General features: G+C 48.2%; 1 protein-coding gene across 5 annotated transcripts in view; it reads right to left on the reverse strand.

The window, feature by feature from the left end:
- LOC130513765 (dipeptidyl aminopeptidase-like protein 6) overlaps nucleotides 1–19,208 on the reverse strand; it is a 103,255-nt gene that overhangs the window by 12,927 nt on the left and 71,120 nt on the right. For all 5 annotated transcript variants that reach the window (XM_057012780.1, XM_057012781.1, XM_057012782.1 and 2 more), the window contains 2 exons: nucleotides 9,929–10,043; nucleotides 5,341–5,439 (listed from right to left, as the gene is read on the reverse strand). In XM_057012780.1, the coding sequence (XP_056868760.1) occupies nucleotides 5,341–5,439; nucleotides 9,929–10,043 (214 nt within the window). The remainder of the gene's footprint in view (nucleotides 1–5,340; nucleotides 5,440–9,928; nucleotides 10,044–19,208) is intronic.

The following is a 19,208-nucleotide window of genomic DNA, read 5'->3' on the forward strand; positions in this document are numbered from 1 at the left end:
TCGTCGAATGCACAGACTTTAATCCTCTAAATAAAAACATCTCTTGCTGAAGTCCTCTGACCTGGATGCCACGGGGAGCGCGACCATCCTTCCAGGAAAACTGATCCGCTGCCAGGAGAGGAAAAAGGCTCAAGGCAGCCATTATCTGACACATGCCTGAGAGCTGGCACGGCCGCTCATCCGTCAGGCTTTTTATCGGGGAGGGAGACATTTAATGCAACAACTGCCCCCTTCACCTTCAATCCATCCACGCTGCTTTGTCCTGCCGCGTTAGCGCAGGCGCGCAAGCAGTTAGCGAGCCGGCGAGGTAATGGGAACCCAGAGATTGGTCTGCTTTAGTTCCACCTCAGCCCTTTATTTTAGTCTGATCAACTGATGTTCGACTGTCGGAGTTAAAAATAGTCCCAAGCTGAGGAGACTGACTCAGAGGAACCCATTTCATGCTTCTCCTGCAGAATCACTGATCCTCCTCTCTATTATCCACACGCCCTACGAGCTCCCAGACCTGGGCCTTTCTAAGCCCTCCTGCTGAGGTCCTCATCATCCGCCTTTCACCTCTCCGTCTCTTTGTTTTCGGTCCATTCAAAGCCTCTCGGCCTTCCTCTGCAGCGCCCCTCCTGCCCCTCTGACCATTACCTTCACCGTCTGCGCAGTCGCCCGCGGCTGTTTCCTGCCGTGTTCTCCACCTTCTTTCTGAAGGAAGCTTTATTAATGCAGGGTCCGGCCCTGGGTCCCAGCCTGACCCGGCCCTCACCAGGGATATCCTGATCCACTGAAATGTGGATCCAGTTTGTGCGGATCAATTCTCTGGGATTTGGTTTGCTGAAGCTGAACTCGAGGAGGCGTTTTTATTCCTCCAACGAGGGTTTTGGCTGAGGCTCCTGCTGATGCCAGACCAGTGAATGTTCTGCTTTCTCCTCCATTTCCGGTTCAATTTAGCAGCTCTATCAATCAGACCGTAGAGTTCAGGATGTGGCGCTGAGCCCTGATGCACTGTCTAAAACGGAGACTGACGACAATCATCACCAGATCTCTGGATCAGCAGTTGCTTGGCTGTAATCTTCCTTCCAAAGAAGCCCTCACACTTCCAATATTACGATGAGCTTCATTGAAGCTCCCACAAAGACTCCCACACGTGCAGCACGGCAGCTTTATTAAAATGTCAGAACAGAGCTGAAAGCACCATTTTCTTTGAAGAAAAATTGACTCCACTAGACTCGAAGTGAAACGACCCTGTACGGCTGATCTCAGATATTTCAGAGAGAGGGTTTAAAATGCTCCAGGAGGGTCCTCAACAGCCCCTGTTCTCACTGGTTGAGTAGATCTGGAGAACCCTTATTTTAAGCCTGATTTAAACAGGTGACTTAAAACAGAGTCATTGAAGGTTAGACTGGATTTGCTGTGTCATGTGGAGGTGGGGCTACTAATGAGAGGCGGAGCAACAGGAAGAGGCGGGGCACTGCTGGGAGGTGGGGCTACTAATGAGAGGCGGAGCAACGGGAAGAGGAGGGGCACTGCTGGGAGGCGGGGTTACTAATGAGAGGCGGAGCAACAGGAAGAGGCGGGGCACTGCTGGGAGGTGGGGCTACTAATGAGAGGCAGGGCCACAGGGAAGAGGCGAGAATTTAATTTGTTAAATTCTGGAGTTTTTTTGGCGATTTACGCACAGAGGTTGATGTCGGTGGCTTCGGATGACGACTGCTGTGATAAAGTGACCTAAGGCTGATAGATTTATGGCGCCTGTCTGTGGTCGAATAAAAGCGTCGGTGCTGCGATACGGCATCGGCTCAGATATGCTGTGAATTATAGGTTCATTAAAAATCCAATTTGGGTTTTAATTAAAAATCAGCCCCTTATACATCTAATCATTCTCATTCTTGTTCCATTCTTCAGGGAGTTCTTCAGAATATCTGCCAGAACGTTTCTGCTGGACACCACTTTTATTTTCTGACAACTTAATAAGCCGGCGAGCTGACAAACACATAACAGAAAACAACGCAAAGGTCTGAAGAAGGAATCTAAACTCGCCCGGCTGCAGCGGCGCCGTGTCCATCGGGAGCCTCCCTCAGCACCAGCCCATTACTGGTGCTGAGGGAGGCTCTTCAGAATCTGGTCACTGCCTCTTCCACGGAAGACGATCTGTTCCACTAGCTAAGTAAACTAACTAAATAATTTGATAAGTTGTGGACGTTTAAAACATCTACTGATGAATGATGAGGAGCTCCAAGATGGGATCTGCTCGTTCTGCCTGCAAACCAGACAGCAGAGGACCCGGAAAGTTTGATTTTAATGTCGTGGGTTTATTTGTTAATTAGCTTAACTGCCTTTGTATATTTTATCACGCAGCACCGGAGCCACCAACAAGTCCGTGCAGACCTTCTCACGTTGTCTGCAGCGTTTGTTTGCTAGCACAAAGGCCTGTGTTGTTGAGGGGTTTTTGCCTTGAATCTTTTATGAATTCTGCCCTGCTGGAGGTCATCCATGGTCCTGCCAAACCTGAAAGAGTCGGCAACAGCAGACAGGAATGAAAACACCGGGCAGAGTGACAGCGCACCGGTAATCACAGTTGCTGAGCAACATGATGTTCATTCAAACAAACCAGAATTATACATGATTACTGATGGCATCCATCCAAAAATGCCCTTAAAAAAATTGCTTTTTTCCCTCTGATTTGGTCTCCAGCAGCAGCTGATAATGCACAGCAGAGATCTTGAGCAGAACATGGTGGCTGCAGCACTTATAGATGAGCTGGAACGTCAGGGATATGACTGTTCTTTTATAAAGGAGAGTCTGCTTCGCAACCCCAACCTTGAGCTGAAGGCGCTGGTGAAGATGCTCAGAACCTCTCGGCTGAAAACCGACTCATTAACGTCCGTGAGATGCAGGGAAGTGTTGTGAAAAGCCTCCATCCTCTCCGTACACTCTTGTGAATACTTAAGTTGTGGTTCTTATTGCTTTGACATGGGAGCCACCAGCTCTTCAACCCCCCCTCACTTGGTCTCCACACTCCAGCTCATTAGCATTAGCAACTGAACTCCAACTGATCTAATAATTGAATCTTTCATCACTCCAGGAGGAGTGCACTCGAGAGGCAGCCCACGATTGGGACCTCACTACTGAGCGCACGTTGAACTGATCTTTGAGCGTTGTTGCCCAAGCTGGCTCAGCCCAAAACAGGGAGGGGGGGTTTCGTTGCTTTGTGCCTCAGAGGACAGAAGACTTCAATGGAGAAAAGCTAAAGGAATTGATACAATGTTTGATCCTGCTTGAAGTTGTTTTTTTTTAACCTTTGGAGTTAGCAAGGAGCAACATAAATTAATCAACAAAACATGGCTGAAGTAGGAGCTTCCTGTTTTCCCGCGCCATCAAAGTTGGCACCGGAGTCCTCAGATGTTGGCAGCTAACGAGCGACGAGGCTGCATGAAGCAAATCCGCGATTCCGGGCTCCGCTCTTCCTCGGAGGCTTGTTTTTACCGCATTACTCTGCGTATTAGCGTCGCGACACTGACAGCTCGTGTCTGTCAAAAACCAGTTCAATCACTTTCAGAGGTTGGAAAGAAAACTGCGAGTGTGTGCCAGAACAGCCTTGTTAATTAAGCTTTAATGCTGCTCCCAACGAACGCGGGACATCTCAGGAGGACGCGCCTGCAACCTGCTGCCCGCTACAATATTACGGGAGGTGATTGCGTGTGACAACGAGCAAACAGTAGATAATAACAGCAAGGGCATTTCTCATCTGTAAGAAAAAGACCCACCGCACAACTCCATTAACAAACGGCATCACGCCATTACTCATGCTGCGCCAGGAGCGGCGCTATGAAAACTCAATGAGACAACTGGCTAATCTTCAGCCCCGTGTAACCATCAGAAATGAGACGCCACCGACCATTAAGGAAGGAGGTAATGTCCCGACATGCACGGTGCACACAATGACAAAGCAAACATTGCCGCTTCGCTCTTATCTCAATCACAGAAGTCCCGCTCAAAGTCACGGCGATAACAGTTTTAGGTATTCCCGGCTGGCTGACCACTTTACAAACGACCCCCCCCCCCACCCCCCTCCGCCCCCTCCCCAGCGTGTTTAACAAACACGGGCGAGACAAGAGGCGTCCCAGAGCTGCAAACAAGAGGAAACGCGGCCATTAAAATGGAAAGCAGCCAGCGCAGAGCGCCACGTCCCGCAGGGCCGCTTCACCTTGGCGGCGGCAGAACAATGTTAGAATGAACGGCAGGAAAAAAACGGGCATGAGATGGGAGCAGATGGATCTTTTTGCATCGATCAAATGTGACGGCAAGAACAAATTGGATGATTTGCCCATTTATTTTTGTCGTCGTTATGGCAACGTTCATCCTTTGAAATTAATTAGATTAATAACCTCGTCATAAACGGCCTCCAGAGGCTTGAAGGGGAAGGGAAAACTAAATAAACCAAGTTTGAAAGTAAAAATCCTTTATATAACCTTAAGCCTCCAAATGGCTTTTCACAGAATTCTGCAGCAGCTGGATTAATAATCAATCCTGCGTGCTTCATCCTCTCTTCCACCACTGAAAATGCGTCAATAATTGCCATCTGAGAACAGATGTCAACTTCCAGATGTGTCCATTTTGCCTTGTTCACTCGAGTGTGATCGATCTGAGCGGTTCGAGGCGGCGGCGGGAGACACGTCATCCGCAAACACACGTGAGCAACAGCAGATTGGCAGGAATAAAGCGGAACGGCGGTTCCGTTAACGCAACTTCCCAGCATTCTAATTAGGATCAATGACAGAGGGGAAGGGTTTGGTGGCATTACAGATGGCGCAATCGGAGGAGACGGCTTTGTCAGGCAGACGAGACGACTAAATCCATCCCATTAATCCTTTAGCCGCACAGCTCCCCCACAGCTGCGAGCTGTGATCAACCAGGACGCCTCCAGATAGAACACATGTAACGCTCCTCTTAACGCAGCTCCCTGAAGGGCTGCTGCTGTTTACGCCGTCACACTCGCTAAAAAACAAGCTTTTCCGACTGTTGGTGATGAATCGCCGCGGCGGCAGGAACCCCAGCCCATCGTTCATCACAGAAAAATCGGTTACACGTAATTAGCTATCAACTGGGGCGCGTGGGATGTGGCAACTGTGGCAATGACGTCAAAGTCGTTATTCCAACTTTCGTTACCTTACCGAACATCTTTAAAGCAAATAACGAACAAGCTGCTGAACCTGAAATACTTCTGTTGTAGGAATTATTCTAGCGGGCAGCAGGGGGCGCCAGTAAGGTCATCACCACCATCTGGATCTGATCTGAATCTACTCTGAAAACGTGCTTCTAAAAATATTACTATTCATAATAATCCCTTACTGCTTATCCATTTGGCGTTGGGGTCATGAACCTTGAAGTCCTTCCTGAAGAGGTCACCCACGGTCACCTTGCCTTTCAGAGCCAGTCGGTTGTCCTCACCTGCAGGAGAGAAACGGGGTTGAGTGAAAGACCGAATCTCTTCTGTGAAAAGACACCTTTAAGAAAAGCCCGCGGTGAAGAAGAAAACAATCAGTCATCTAAACTGCGGATGGACTTTGGTCGCGTCGAGCTCCAAGCTCCGCCTTTTGTCAGGCGATGCATCAAAACACCCGTTTGCGTCTTAAAAATGAACCCATCTTTGGCAGCAATCTCTGGTGATGCGATGTAAAACTTGTGAAACTGACAAGGAAGGAAGCGACAGAACTAATGCTGCTGTTTATTTTTACAGTTAGAGATGTCTGTGGGATCGCTGCGCACGGCTACGCCATAATCTGGCTAAACGCTGAGTTGAAGTACAAAGGTAACACTCAACCAGCAGCTTTAACAGGTCTGGATTCTGACAGCAACATTAATCTGCAAAAGCCAGGCGGTAAAAGAAAAAAAGAATCAGAAAAGAAAGAAAAATCCTTCTTTTGGGCTTTTTTTTGTTCTTTTTTAACAGATCCATAAAGGCTAAGTGGCAGCGGGCTGCCTGCTGCAGAGTGTCTATTGAAAACCAGAATAATAAGCCCTTTTGGGGTTGAGTTTCTTTTTTTTTTGTAGGTCCATTAGGTGCGAATGACCTGCTGCGAGACAAAAACCCAAAGAAACGCAACTGATTTTGTATAAAGGAAGAAGCCAGCCGAGCACTTTCAGCCTCAACCTGCTTCAGCCTGAGATCAATTCAGAGGGAACCCGAGAAAACGCACGCTCAACATGATGATGATGATGCGTTCAGGTGCTGGTGAGCACCTGCGAAGATGCTGCGAACCTGCCGAGAAATCCTTCAGCCAAAAGCAGATCGAAGAATTAGCTGAAGCGCTTCAAAATGGCCGCCAAAGATCGATCATCAATTCTAGACAGTCAGCAGAGCACCTACAGCAGATTCAAAAACTAGTAAATAAAGGCGTAACTAAATCAGTGACGTCGATAAATCATTTGTTATTAGTGCTGGGAGTACATCAAAGAGTCAGAAGTTACAAAGAGATTGAGGAGTCAATGAGTAAATCGGTCAGAAAGTAAGTTGGTAAGCTGTTATTAAGACTACAACAAGCAAGACTTTAATTAAGACCGGATGTATGTGATATCGGTCGCGTTCACGTCCTTTTTTAAAGGGAGAAGAGCTGGTACATAAAAAATGAATGAGTGTTTTCAGAAGGTCTGATGCTGAGAGCAACAGCTCTTAAAATCTCTGAGGTTCTATTAAAAACTGAAGGTGGAGAGGTGACCGTGACCCGAGAAACAGGCTGTTTTATCGACAGAAAAAGCCCAAAGTGCTCTCGCACGAAACACAAACACGACACACTGCAATTACCTCCCGGCGGGGAAATGGGCTCCTCTTTAAAAGCACACTGGTTTTGTTTCTGCTCTTTAGTTCAGATGATGAATTCGGGCACAAAGAGCTTTAATTATTGGCAAATTGCTCTTTGATGAACTTTAGAAAGATGAATTGGGACCAAAATGCTTTGAAACGGTTGTTGGACATTCAGATGATGAAAGTTTATTTCAATGAAAGTGGCCATGCCCCCCGCCAGATGTCCTTTGGACAACATCTGTCAAAGAAGCGACCTTTACCCCCTGGTGGCCGGCTGCAGTAAAACCTCCCCTGAGAAGCCCATCCCATCCTTGAGGGTGGTTCCAGATCACTCTGTGTCCTCCTGGAAGCCCATCCTGCTTCCCTAACCCGGACATTTATCGATACATATTTGTTTATTTTATACCGTTTCCAGCGCAGCAGCATCAGCAGGTTCGTAGACTTGTTATTAAAAAGAACAGCACGAATTAGCGGCAATGATGTCCGGTGCATCGGAGCGAGCCTGTTACTTCCTGACAGATGGAAGGACTCCGACTCATCTTCAGAGCCACTGATTCATCACGGGCGGAATCAAAAACGCCTCTCAAGGCATCTGCTGTGAGCTGCGAGCGCGACTCTGGAAGCTAGCAGGAGCCCAAGCTGAAGCTTTGCATCACGTAAACACACAGCAGCGGCTCTGAAAAGGTGAAAAACACTTTTAGGACTCAGACGCGACAAATCACAGGAGCGCAGATAAAGTTTAAAGAAGAAGAAGGTGCCAGAAGAGGACGGTTGGCCCCCGTAGGCGGGGCTGAGCGGAGCAGTTTTATATGTTAATGTGGCTCCGTCTCTTCACTATTCGAGCTCTGAGTGAACGCTGAACCGGGCAATTTAGAGATGATTTGAGGGCCTCGGTGCGAGTCAAATACAGCACGTCTTCAGAGCCGACTACAAAAGAGGAGCCGATCTAATCACGTCGAGGTTGCGCTCCGCGCACATAACATTAACGTTTCTGTCACAAGAGCGAGAGCACATTATTTTTATTATAATCGTCCGTTTAGGTTTAATCTCACAGGTTTGTCCTTCGAGAGGAGACAAAAAAAAGAGCCTCCAAGCTCCGCCCACTCTGGAGCAGACCGACATAATTAGATAGAAAGAGTGAAAAAAAGGAGGGTTAAAACCAAATGAACATTTATTTTATGAATTCTGACTTAAGTTGACATTAGGACTCTAACATGAGAGACTCTGGACACTTAAACCGGATAAAATGTATGAATCCTAATTATAGTTAAAGACTTTGAACCTTTCCTGGAGGAATAAAGTTTAGGTGTAAGAAGCGGATTTTTCAAGGCGTTATATTGACATAAACATTACAATACTCTATGAATCAAATATCTCTATTTCATTTTTGATTGTGAGCCTTTTCAAAGCAATTTGCACTTTTAAAATCAACATCAACATATCGGACTTTTTATTTGGTTTTTGGACGATTTCTTTAATTAGGGTAGAGGTCTACATCTGAGCTGGTGCTCCTCTGGACTGGAACACGGCGAGTGGAAACAGGACGGGACACCGGCTGCCTGTGCCCGATTCCGCCAGCGTGCCTCGTTGGGAGGCCGCATTAAAAATGTCCGCTTCATCGGATTCTGTAACAAACGCACCAGGACAGGAACAAGAGGAGGCGACAGGGCGCGTTCGGCCTCGCTGATCCGACACCTGCCACCACGCTCGGCTCTGAACTGGTGTTCCTGTTGCTCTGACACCTCCCAGGTCCCACAGGATTATAGAAAATCATGAACCTGTTAAAGCCTGCCAGCAAACATGCAGCTCCATAAAAACATTTGAATCAGGTCCCAGATCCTGCAGGGTGGAAGTCGAACTTTTTCGGGGCTGGATTGTGGGCACCTGCCTCAGTCAGGGAGCTCAGTCCTTCCTCCTGGAGTCTATTTTTGACAGGCAGAAACTGCTGGAGGTCATTTGTAGAGCTCTGGCAGTGCTGCTCCTGTTCTTCCACAGTAGATAGCGGTCCTGTTGCCCTCCTGTGACCCCCCCCCCCCCCACAACTCTATACTGAATCCCCCGCTACCTCCTCCACGCTCTTAAAGCAGCACTGCACAAGAAGCTTCTGGAGACTGAAGTATAGAGGCGATGGAACCGTTTAATAATCATTAACGAAAAGCAGAAAAATCTGACATGCAGGAGGTGTCGGTATTGAGCTCCAGTGCAGCGCCCCTGCTGGTAGATGTGGGGTATGAGCAGGATTGCCAGTGCAGAAAGCGTGACAATGACACCAAGTCAAATATTCTGAAGCTCTCCTTGACTTCTTTAAAGACCAGATTTTCCTCACAAAGCCTCCACTGAGGACAGGAGCAGGGAACAGAGGGACAAAGGGACCTTGTAGATGTACCGCAAGGACAATTATAGAAACACGAAGGGCTCTCTTTCTGTTCCTGCTCCCTGATGAAGTGAAGATTTGCAGCTATGAAGTCTATTAAGTTCCAAACCAACAGAGCGTCCTTGGTGAACACAAACTGCACTTTCATCGACTGATTTGGTCTCTGGCAGAGCATGAAAGTCCATCCAGGAGCTCTGAGACGGATATAAACAGATGGTATATTGATGAAAATTTACTGATCATTTTCAAACAAGAAAGCCGAAGGTGACTTTAGATCAAACGGGATAGTGTTTGTGTGTGCGTGTGTGCGTGTGTGTCTTTGCAAGGTTACATCACTCTAAACTTCCAGGACAATTTTCACATTTGTTATTAAATGTGTTGTAAAATACATGACAAGTATCTATAATTTTACTTAATTTTATTTATTTTCAGTATAAGCACATCTATGTGAAAACAACTTCGCTTTTATTCAAGCATTTATTTAGGCATTTATGAAAGGAAATTGAACGTTCCCCAACACCGGATCCATATGAGGTGTATCTATATGTATCACTGTAATTCATTTAAGAATTCACGAGTAAATTTACAACATTTCTAATGTTTACCAAAGTCAAACACAAAGAATAAGTAATTTCTGTCTACTTTTCCAACACTGTAAATCGAGGTTAGCTTTGTCTCGTTGGGCAGATTGATTACGACCCCGATGGTGGGTTTGCATGTTAAAAGCCTGTGGTGCCGGGCCCGGGACCCGCGCTGTGTACCTGGAGTCAACAGGATGACGGAGGTGACGATCAGCGAGCAGATGACCAGAATGACAAGGAGGGCGATCGCTATTCCCTTCCAGTTCCTCTGCGGAGGGTTGCTGCCCACCAGCTCCTGCACAGACAGAGAACGAGAGACGTGGTCAGCAATAATAAAAACAGTAAAAATACTGTAAATAAATCAAGCGCCGCCAGGACGAGAGGACAGGAGGGGAGAAGGCTCCGCAGGATGTTAAATAAAGGAAAATCACAGCTTGTATAAGCGGCAGGAAAACCGGCAGCAAGGGCGTCAGTCAAGGGCAAACACGAGTCAGAGCCGCTGCCTCAAGGAGACCTGCCAAAAGGAGGAGGAGGGAGGAGAATCCTTAATGAGCCAGGCATCAATGGCTATCACCCCAAACGAATGTGACAGATAAGAATGGACGGCGTGCCACGCTGCCGCACCGCACGCTTGACGACGGCTCGTCAGACGTGCAGCTCCGGGACCCGGAACGCCAGTCCCGACCCGGAGCTTTTTCCTCCTTTAATCCAGGCAACACATCCAGAGGCAGGTGGAATTATTGCACTTTAATATCGTTGGAAGCCAAACGCAACACGGGGAGGGGGGGGGGGGGGGGACAATGGTGGGGACGCAGCTGTAGGCGTCCTCCTTATTCCCAAATCAAATAACATGCAGGGGGGAAAGGGGGGGGGTGGTCTGACACATGGCGACGTGCAGCAGGTGTCTCGGCTCAGCGGCGTGAGGACGCCAGTGTGTTTTCAAAGAATATTACAGTGACGAGGCGAGACAGCTCCCACTCCAGATGTGCCTCCAGTTGAGAGATAAACGCATCATCCTCTCCTCGGTGGACGGAAAATTAAACTGCGACATGTGCTGCATCCTCATCCCGACCTGTTCTCCAATAATGACGGAAGAGGAGCCGGAAGCGTCTCTGCGTTTTCTGTTATCACAAGTCCTCCGATGTGACCCGCAAGAAGAGTGTCAGCGTTCTATTTAAGGGGGGAATTCGGAAGCGCTCGACGTGGATTAATAAGTTCCTAATCGGTTCCTAATGGACAAAAGCAGAGAGGCGGAGGAGGCGCTCCGGGGAGCCGTGGCTGCGCCGTTAATGAACACACGCCGAGGTTTTAACGACACTGAAAGGCTGAAGTATGGCGCCGAGGCCTCCGCTGACCTCATTCCCACCTTAATCGAAAGTCGCAGCAGACACCATTAGCCAGCAGATAAGAGTAATTGTGGTATTTACCAGACTTGCTCATTAGCCTCTCTCATTGGTCCAGATGTTCATGACGCTCCGAAGTTCTCGGGGCGTCTGAACTTTCCATCGCCAGAAGAACTGACGCACAACCCGTCAGCTGGAATTAGTTTAACTTGGACGCTGAAAATTGCTTCGCAATAATGTGTCTTCATGCATTTTAATCAAGAGGATCTGGGAATTTCATTAATTATTCATTTGGATGCGGTCCAGCTGTTTGGGGAGCTAAATAATGCAGGAGCACATGGGCTCCTCCTACTTTCAGCTCGGAGCTGCTGTTGTTACTGCCACCACGGCTGGGTGATCTGATTTGGAGATCTATAAATATAAAGAAGTGCTCAGCTGTTTGAGTTCAGGGGTCGTCTCATAGATCCACCATCAGCTGGAGTTCCAGGTCTTCAAAACCCCACAGGAACCGTTACAACGGCGTCACATTCAGCACGAGCGAGTGAACCAAACCCAGCGAGCTGAGAAGCAAACCCTCAGTCAAGGCCGATCATTGGGTCGCTGACTCCGTTGATGTGTGAGCACATTTAAAAATGTAAACTTCTCCTCCTTCGCTGCAGGCTTCAATGAACGCCGGTTCCCTTTATCTCGGGTTGTCCAGTGAAGTCTCCAAATGCCACACAGAGAAACCGCAGGAGTTCAGGTGAAAGTTTATCTTTGCTTTCTCCTCACAGCAGGAGGCGAAGCTCATCAGACTTCACTGACCTTTGCTGGAAGACAGAGGTTCACATTTACCGCCAGCCAGCAGAGATAAGAACTTTTCAGATGCAGTAAAATCTCAACTCAAAAGACCCCAATCCACATTTTACTCATTTGTTCTCTGCCACCTCCTCCTCCTCCCATCAGCAGGAGGTCATATGAACCTGGTCCTAATCAAGGTTTCTTCCTAGTCAAAGTGAGCTTTTCCTGGCACAGGTTCCCATGACCACTAACTGATCAGATCCAGGAGAGGGACCCTAGAGATCCAGATTAAGGAGTGTGCACCTCTGAAGATAACGTGAGCAGTTTGAGTCCAAGTTTTGAAAGGCCTCTAAAAAACACAGACTGAGCTCCAAAATCAGACCAAATTTTGTTCAACACCTGTATGAGTCAGCTTTTTGGTCCCGACGCCTCCTCAGAACCCCAAAGTGACTGAACACACATGACTTATTGGTCCTGTGTGGGGAGCTCACCATTAAAACTTTATCTCCGCAGCGTCTTCCTGTGGTCCAACGCTAATAATAAGATGGCGCTGAATAATGGAGGCAACGACTGATTGGGCCCCGAGCCGCAGACGAGGCTGACGACCTCGAGTCTCTCATCCGGTGACTCATTATCCAAACCTGACAATACGAAGAGAGAAGAGAAGGAACCAGAACAGGGCCAAGAACTGCCTGTTGGGGTATCGGTTCCTCACTTCCTGTGACCGGCGAACGCCATCGCTGCGTGACACGTACGGGATCACAGAGTACAGTCTGGAAATGACTTCTTGATAGAGTCAAAAACATCTGGAGCTTCCCAAAAGATTAAGAAGACCCACCAGGAAGTGTCCTGGTGGTTTTATAGGAAGGATGGCATTAAAAATACACACAATTTAAACTATATTTGTCCACCGTAGACGCAGGAAGGCAGCAGTTTGTTGACCGCGGCGACCCGCAGCCGTCAGCCTGCAGCCTGAACCCAGGGCAGCACCAGCCCACCGCTCTGCTCACCGCCGATAATTAAGCCAAGAGGACACCGAAAGCTACGCTTTTCTCACATTCTTTATTTCTTTTCCATCCACAAAAATAACCACCAGAAAGTCAGAGGACAGATTTTCTTTCCTGACAGCCGACGGAGATCTCGGCAGGCTGCTCACGTAAAGTCAGAATTCTCAAGCGGGCAATTATTTTGATCGGATTCTGCCGCAAATTCTTTCCGAGGACTCACTATTCTGAAGATAATAGATTAATTAGCTGATACTAAATCGGCCCCGGAGCTCAGAGCGATATGTTTGCACCAGCGGTGCAAGGACTCGTCACTTGATGTCATAAATCTAAAAAACAAACAAGAAAACTTGATATTGAAGAAATTAAACTTATTAATATTGATTCACAACACATGAGCCTGGTCCTGCTCCAGGTTTCTCCCTGTTAAGGGAAGTTTCCCGCCCCCACATCCCCTCGGGGCTTCTTCTCTTCCCTCGGTTTCCCACAGCTGCAGAAATTGTTGACGCAAAAGTGCGACTTTAACTTTCAACGGAATTACGACGAGGCGGCGTGGAGGCAGGAATGATGGAAGAGCCACTCGAGTCTGAAAGCAAAATGTGCCATTTTGACAAGAGCGTTCCACGGGATGAGCCGCAGAATGTAAATGCCGGATTTACGAGGTTCCGCCTGGAACATTAGCGGGACCCCGGCAAGAGCTTCGGGGCTTTGCTGACATTGATTCCGAATTTCTTCATCCAGGTGTGTCTGCTTTAACTGCAAAACACAATCACGCTACTATCGATACTGCTGTGGCGTGGTGCTAACTAAAACACCGTCGGTGACCGTGTGATTCAAACTGGCGACCTCGGGTCTGGCACGGGCGTCTCAATAAGGGGAGAGTTGATGTGAAGACGTTCATCACAGAGAAGTGAAGAATCCAAGTTTACTCTTAAAAACCTCAACCAGGAGAGGAGCTACAATGGCTAACGACATGGTCGCGCTTGCTAGCACGGATATTCTAAAGGGAGAAAAGAGCACACGGAGTCTGGACTGACCGGTCCCCTTTTATCATCGCTGCTCCAGGGAACAATTGTGGAAGCTGATAGTAATAATAATCAGGTTTTGGCTTCAAAAATGTAAGAAAAGAAGAAAAAAACTGGCAAAAATTTCCATTCTCTCAGCTTTTTTGCCCTCACTTTGCACAACAAGCAGACATTTTTACATTTAACAGTCTTGAGGATCCGCTGCATCGGAACCGAGCCAATCTGCCTTCTTAGACAAAAGAGGGAAAGATTTAACATAAAAATAGCGTATAAAGGCCTCGGCATTAACCCTCGCTGAGGCGGCGGAAGCTCGGAATGCTGTGAGGATTTGAACCTCCGCGTCTTTCTACTTTTTTCCCGCAGAAATACGAGCAGATTAAACTGGGATCCAAATCCTCTCTGTTGTTTAAGTGGTTCCAAAAGCCGTTCGGAATAAAATAGGAGCTCGCCTTGGAAGCCCGTCTGAACATCCGTGTTTGCCGACGCTTCGGCCTGCTTTGTTTGCCTTGAGAGCGAATCTTCTCCGCTTCATTACAGGGATGCTCAGGCCGCCATCGCCGCCTGACCTCTCCCTCTGCGGAGTTCGGGCTAAATCGCATCTCTGGAAAATACAACAATTGTGTTGGGAGGATGAGGCGGCGCCGCAGAGCTGCGAGGACACCTCTATAGGATGAAATTCATATATCCGGATTTAAGCCTCGTGTGCAACTGGATTCTTATTAGTTGCTGCTCAGGTTCACAAAGGCTTCGTTTTGACAGTTAATGATAATATCAATATCAATTCACAATGTGAAGGCTGAGTCTCAGCTGAGTATCCATGGAGACGCAACAATTGCTAATAAAGGCTTCATCAAATAGGCTACATTAATACATTTGATTGTCATTAAGAAGACAGACGTTGCTATTTTCACTTTCACAAAAGCCCAGGCGGAGAAAGTTTCCTTTCATTTCATCATTTCTCCCTTGGAAGCGTCCTCACATCTGTCACCGCCGCCGCCGCCGCCGCTGCTCCAATCAGGGGACTTAACGAGGAGAGCACGGCGAGGACACAGCTGCGGATAAACGCTGCTAGAAGAGCCGGAGATTCACTTTTACGAGCTGCCGCCTGGTCGCCGCTCGCTTCTCTGAGCGCCGCTTTAATGGCAGATGTCATTTTACAGGAAATACTCCAGAATATTCCGGTGGAGTGACTGAAGCCGAGCCCCCTGGGGGGCGTGATGAGTGTGCGAGAGAGCCTCCGTTGGGCTTCAACTGGGTTTTTGGGCTCTAAACGGCGTCGCGACTCTGTGATTGTCCGACCTAACGTGACCTCACAGGTGCACCATCTTGCTGAAATGGTAGCGTGCGGGGCGCCACCTCAGAGCACGGCGCCATGCCAACATCGGTGCAGCAAATGGCAACCGCGAAACACGGAGGCTCCTGCGAAGGCTGCAAATGATAGAAGAAGAAAGTGACGCGTGGAAAGAGAAGGATGCTATTTTGAGAGTAGACGTGCATGAAATCAAGGCATCATCCTCCCAAATGTGTCACCGCTGCATGAGGTCACACAGTAAATCAGTTTGCACCATTTATTCCACTATTAATGAGCCTATAAAAACCATAATTTAAGCGTCTGGCTCATTTTTGCAAAGGTCTCGAAGCAGAAGTTCACAGCCCGACTCGCGCCATGACGCTAAGGTTGCCATGGTTCTGCTCAGGCTACAAATGTGGGCTCCAGCAGTAAAGCGGAAAGATGGGAATTCGCACCGACATTTTGGAGTAACGGACCTAAAAAAACAAACTTGTTCACGCTGTCGTGGCTCGTATGGTGCGAGTCGGGTCACATGGATCCTGCAATGTTGCCATGGCGGCTAGCTGCAGAGAAACCACCTGTTAGCGGAAGCTAGCAGACCTGAGTTGAGCTGAACGAGGACTGTTGTGGTGGAGCAGACTAAACCAGACAAAGTAGGCTTACACACACACACACACAGACACACACACACACTTTAAATCTGGTGACACTGACAATTTTCTGAGGTGCTGATTTTCTGCTCAAGGTCAAACATTGTTTTACATTGGAAACTTTCCAGCAGCTACAGACTACGAGGTTAACCGAGCCGCCGGGAGGAGGCGAGTCGCGGTGAATGCAGACAACTGAAGGGAGGTGGGAAGAGAGGAGGCTGGGAGATCTCACTGCAGAGCGGAGCATGTCTCTCGGCAGCCTCCCAGAATTATTTGTATTCTCTGCCGCCGCGCCAGCGAGCGCCCGCGTCTCTCAGCAACACGAAGAATTGAAAAGTGTCTGTCCTGCTGCTCGTATCCATCAACCTCCGTTCCATAGCGCACACTCGTCGTGCCACTCCAGATAAATAAATTGCCATCATAGAAACAATATGTGCTGGCAGACGCGCCGGCTTCCTGGAAATGAACCGCCCCACAAGTCACTGCTTCCAGGCACAGGGTCTAATAAAGAGACGCTGCTGCTCCTGTTGGTGTTTACAAAGGCTAATGTATTCTGGCCCTGCCGCTATTTTATCTCCTCCGCTGACAAAATATGAAACTCGTGTCGAAAGAAAAGACTTCCAGCCTCTCATCAGGGCCGTAACATTTGCCTGAAGAGCTCTCAGCATGAGAGATGCCCGATTGTTAAGAGCGGTCAGGCTTCTTTTTCCACCAGTAATCTGCAATAACACACAATAATATCAGAGGGGGGAAGGGGGGGGCAGTCATCACCTCCATTTGATGTTCAGACTTTCCAAAAAAAATCACACTTAAATCGGAATATTCAGTCTAGTTATAGAGGCACAAAGGTCACATGGGTGTGTCGGGACAGTGAGCGCACCGTCACGCTTCCTGTGTACCGCCAACGCCGCTTGGAATCGATTTGGAAAACTGCACGTTTGCCGGCCCGGGGTCGGAGCCGCAGCGGCGCCATTTCCATCAACTCCAGCTACTTTGTTTTCCCGCTCTCTCGTGGCATCTCCATGGTAACCCTCTATGCGGTGAAACAGAAAAATCACTGCTCGGCCTCACTCCGGCTACCTGTTGCTCGCGCCGCGGCCCGAGCGTTCCCGCCGCTCAGCTGGGAGAGCGCGCCGCCTCTGAATGATTTATCAGATCAGGAAACGCTGCTTTTATTCCGTTATCGGTTCAACAACACGCTTCCACATGCAGCTGCGTGTTTAATGCACCAGCAGGACCCGCGTGCACTTCAGGTCTATATAGGGAAAACGCCATTTCCATCCCAGGCAGCGAAGCCGTGAGACCAGCTGGGCTTTTTGATTTCCTGTCGCTTCTACATTATTTAAACCACACAGGTTCTCGTCCTAAAGGGTGACACAGGAAGGCCGCGGGACGACGCGGTTCTATCGTCGTAATTAATGTCTGCTGCCTTGAAAACACCAACAAAATAAAAATTAATCACCAGCCCGCTAACGAGCTCCTCCAGCCCTAATGATCCGGTTAGCGATTAGCAGCGCGCAAACAGCAGCAAGGTCGTTCGGGTTCTATTATGTCAAAGACGTCTCCTCACAAACTTCATCGACCATCGGTACGGTTGATCCGAGACCCTGACCCGGTTTCACATTCTCCAACACTGATCTGGAGCATTTTCACGAACGGAACGCGACTGCTGGAGCGCTAACGCAGTCAGAGGGAAACGGGCAGGTCAGGTTAACGTACCACGTTTGCAATAAAAAGCAGGAGGAGCAGGCTGCGTTTGCCATCACAAGAGGTCGGGGATGCCAACGGTGGAGGGGTCATTGTGGGTTTTATTAGGGGAGAAAAACAGAACAGAAAGAAAAATGAGTAGAAAACAAGGTTAGGGCCTTTTTTGCTGCTTCAACATGTGATAATGGTAACGACCCTCCGCGGTTACATTGGATTTATCTGCTTAAACGCTGTTTAGATAACTAAAAAAGGATGAACTTTAATCGTCTTTTTATTACGTTGACTTCCAAAACCTTTATAATAAGCATTTGCTGCGCTAAACTTCATTTAACAGCTCCGACACCGTTTTGACGCGGAGCGGCGTTAACGCGTGGCATTCAGGTTTTGTTGATGGTTAATTAAAGCCAGCTCACCGTCTGGAATTAAATGTCAAACCGGGCCCTGAATTAGAGAAAATTAAAGATAACCTTCTAACATCACCAGTTCTGCCTCCAGACCCGATGGTTCCGGTTCAGAGCAGGATTCTTAACACAAAGTTTCCCGTTCGGAGCTGCAGGAGAATGTTTTCCAGAGTTCAGAGCTCAAAACTTCTCAAGGGAAGCCAAAGCCTGAAACATCTAGACGCAGCGCAACAGGAATAAACCGCGAGCGGAACCTTGAGCCGCCTGGGGTCACCGATAGAAAAGGGCCAAGAACGGACGGTTCTTAATCAGGTGGCCTCGTCACATGACGGATCACAGCCGGAGCGAGCGCGGGTCCCGGCGGGGTCACACGCTTCCCTCATCAAAGTCAAACAACTAAAGGAGACGTGGATCCCTGCTGATCATCGGGTGGACTAAAACAGAGCCGGAGGACGCCGGCGGCTCTGATGGACACGCTCAGTAAGCCGGAGCTAATGAGATTACCCATGATGCAACACACAAATAAACACAACCCGGAACAAGCCCAGAGGAGGTGATCTGGTCTCGGATCACCTTTGGGCGGTCGAAGCTGCGCCTCCTGCGAGTGTCAGGCTGACGCTAAAGGTGAGCATTAGCATTAGCATCAGCGCTTTAGAGCCTCAGATCTTCAGATATAAACGCCTGTTCCTCGGCGTTTCCTGACACCGATCATGTTCCCGTCAGCCGGGAAGAGCCGAGCGTGCAGCCTCAGCACCAGATGCTCAGCAGCGAAAAGATTTCTTAGAACTCTTTCATCAATAATTCAGCACGGAGATAGCATCGATAGCACGCTCACTGCTGAACACCGCGTTCAATGCTACAGGCCATTAGCATAACTCATCTTAAACAAGGAGAGCAGCTCTGGATTTTTTTAAAATGAATTTGCAGCTTATTGGCAACAATAATGTCATTAAATTTAATACAAACGTGAAGAAACGTTGTATATCACACATTTGTTCAGTTCCAGCCACGTAATTGTTTCAACTTAGTCCATAAAAACGTGATCAAAAAGGAAAATGGGACAAAAGACCCCTCAAAATAAAGCAAATACATTCAATTATTATCTTTACTTTCTTATTTATGTAAAAACCCAACACTCGAGGCGACTCAAGGAAATAAGAATCCGAAACCTTGAAGATCAGACTGACTATTTAATCTAAAAAGGAGATTAAACAGAAAGACTCGCAGTAATATTGATTCAAGTTTAATCTTTTCACGCT

This window comes from Takifugu flavidus, chromosome 17 (assembly GCF_003711565.1).
Source record: "Takifugu flavidus isolate HTHZ2018 chromosome 17, ASM371156v2, whole genome shotgun sequence".
In the NCBI taxonomy this organism is placed as follows: Eukaryota; Metazoa; Chordata; class Actinopteri; order Tetraodontiformes; family Tetraodontidae; genus Takifugu; species Takifugu flavidus.